The sequence below is a fragment of the Ruditapes philippinarum genome, unplaced genomic scaffold (assembly GCF_026571515.1).
Source record: "Ruditapes philippinarum isolate M1 unplaced genomic scaffold, ASM2657151v2 ctg1260_1_1_1_1, whole genome shotgun sequence".
NCBI lineage: Eukaryota > Metazoa > Mollusca > Bivalvia > Venerida > Veneridae > Ruditapes > Ruditapes philippinarum.
Genome location: NW_026852938.1, coordinates 193,339 through 195,965, shown reverse-complemented (window position 1 = coordinate 195,965; position 2,627 = coordinate 193,339). Strand labels below are relative to the sequence as shown.

The 2,627-nt window shown below is 30.8% G+C and overlaps 1 protein-coding gene across 1 annotated transcript; it reads left to right on the top strand.

Moving 5' to 3' along the window:
• The first annotated feature begins 210 nt into the window (after positions 1–210).
• Positions 211–1,272, top strand: LOC132728665 (neuropeptide-like protein 31). Its single transcript, XM_060714347.1, has 2 exons — positions 211–563; positions 830–1,272. Exons 1-2 carry the CDS (start codon positions 224–226, stop codon positions 853–855), a joined length of 366 nt encoding a protein of 121 aa, XP_060570330.1. The 5' UTR covers positions 211–223; the 3' UTR covers positions 856–1,272.
• The last annotated feature ends 1,355 nt before the right edge of the window (positions 1,273–2,627 follow it).

Genomic DNA, 2,627 nt, shown 5'->3' with positions numbered 1-2,627 from the left:
AATTACAAGAAACTGACTTAGTTATAATATTTGCAATATAAGATTGACAAAGGTTTATTTATTTTTTGTCTGATCCTATTTTGTAAATTAATGTTTTAAGTTAGTAAGTATTTTTCAAATTAGAAGCACATTTATTTTAAAAAATCACTCACTTTTTACTGATTTGACCTGTGAATTTTGTAATTCTGTATTGATTTGTAATTTAGGTAGCAACCAAATAACAATGTATTCTGCCAGTGTTTTATTGTTGGCTGTTGTTGGAATCGCCACAGTCACAGCTCATTATGGTCATCACGGCATGTACAGAGGTTATGGTTCATTGTATGGTATTGGTTATGGATATCCACGCTTTGGTTATGGCTCTCTTTATGGAGGTTATGGTGGTTTTGGTGGATACGGTTATCCATACGGTAGAATTGGCTATGGTTCTATGTATGGTGGCTATGGATATCCATACGGGGGAATCGGCTATGGATTAATGTATGGCGGTTTAGGCTATGGAGGTTATAGAAGATTTGGCGGATATGATTACAAGTTTGGAAAACACTCACGTTACATTTCCAGTAAGTACACATTACTAGACTAAACATTTCCTTCTGATGTAATCTTAAGGAGTATTATTTGATTATCATTATCTTTAAGTTTTTTTATATATATTTTTGTAAATTAATATTAAGTTAAATCTTGAATATTTTATTCCATATATTCATCTATAGATTCATACCAGTTTGCTCATACGATCAGCCAATGATATAAATAAAAAAGTATTTTTTATTGTCCAAATTTGAATATTTATATTTGGTAATTTTGTTATATATTATTCTTCTAGGTAAAAAATATGGATACGGTTATTGATCCCCGGATGAGTTTTGTTTCTAAAGAACCATTGACCTCGCTGTGATTTTGAATACTAGATTGACAATTTGACAATACCAATGCTTAGAAGTCGCGGTATGCTTATTTTACCTGACGTTACATTGACCTGCATCATAGAAATATGGCAACACCAGTACCAGTTAATACCAGAAGTTATAACAGTGAACTTATTAAATGGACAATATGCTAACATATAACCATATCTCATTTGTAATTTATTTGTTTCGGTTTGTAAATTGCTAAAACATTTATTTTCACAGAATATTAAAAAAAATAAAAAAATACTTTAATACTGTAATAGTTTTGCTAATGTGTAAACCCCTATGTGTTATTTTCTTCTTATGTATTGGAATGCATGTTGTTGTATATTATGTTGTTTATTATTAAAGTGCAATATAAAACTTTAGGTCTTGTGTGTTATATATAACTCTTTACATACATGTATATTTGAAGAGATTTACAAACTGATTGTTAATTATTCTTTACGAGTTCATTCTTGTTTATATTTAGCAACGTATTTCCAAGATTTTTTTTGGTTTAATTAATTTTGTTGTTTTCACTGTTATATAAACAGACATGTTGGAAATTCCAAGATCTGTAGACATCGTCTAGCAAATCAATAATGCATGGGCTTTTGTTAAAAATTCATTGAAGATATTAAAATGCGGAAAAAGAAAGCACGAACTGTGCCACATTCAATATGCATGCAAGTACACACAAAAATATGGCCATGCTGGTGAACCAGTCTGGAAGTGCAATGGAAATTTACTGCTTTGTACTAGTCAAAATTAGCAGAAAATTACAACACGTACTGCACTATTGCCATACAATATTAAATCAGTTTTAATTAAGAAGAAGTTTAATTTATACTGATCATTTAAAGAATGTTTGTATATGTTACTGAGTATTTGTCTTGATGAATGACAAACTAGCTTACAAAGACCGTCTGTGTGCGGCTGTACTATGTTACGATTATATAAAACTATAAGAGCGAACAATACTGTAATATGATATAACCACCTGCCCATCGCACCAATTCGGATGGAGACAAGGGCTTGAGCTCTTTTATGACAATAATCAAGTTGAAAATGAATTGCATGTTTTCTTCAATTGTAGTGTTAAGGATGATTTATGAGTAGAATAACATTATTGTACTCTAAGGCAACTTGTCATCTGTAATGCACGATTCTGAAAATATGTTCACTTGCTTTTTAATATTGATCCAAAAATGAAAGGAAACTGTGCTGAAACATGTAAAAAATATTTTAGATAGACTCGTTTCATACAATATGGGAATAAATATGAAATAATTAAGTACATACTTTCATTGACTTATAAATAATCCACATGTATTTATAGTTACGATTACATAAAATTATGAAGTCTGAATATAAAAGCGAACAAAATTGTAAACTGACATTGCCACCTGCTTCTCGGTCAGCAGGCCTCGACATTAGCGGTGGTCCATTGGTCCGAGACCACCTGATTTTGGCAAGGACCACCTAATTTTACAGGCAACTGGTCCGTTAGACCACTTGAATTTTCCAAATGGTGCAGGACTCATCTCGGAGAATGGTGATTTGGTCGAAAAATTTGTTCTATAATTGTTGTTTAAAACCATTTCTCTGATGTACAGGTATATGTTCATTCATGTCATTAGTTTAAAAAGATCTTAAGACATCCATAACTTTTTATTAACTCGCTAACAGTGTAGAAAATTATTTTAATAATTAAAGTATAAAATTCATTCA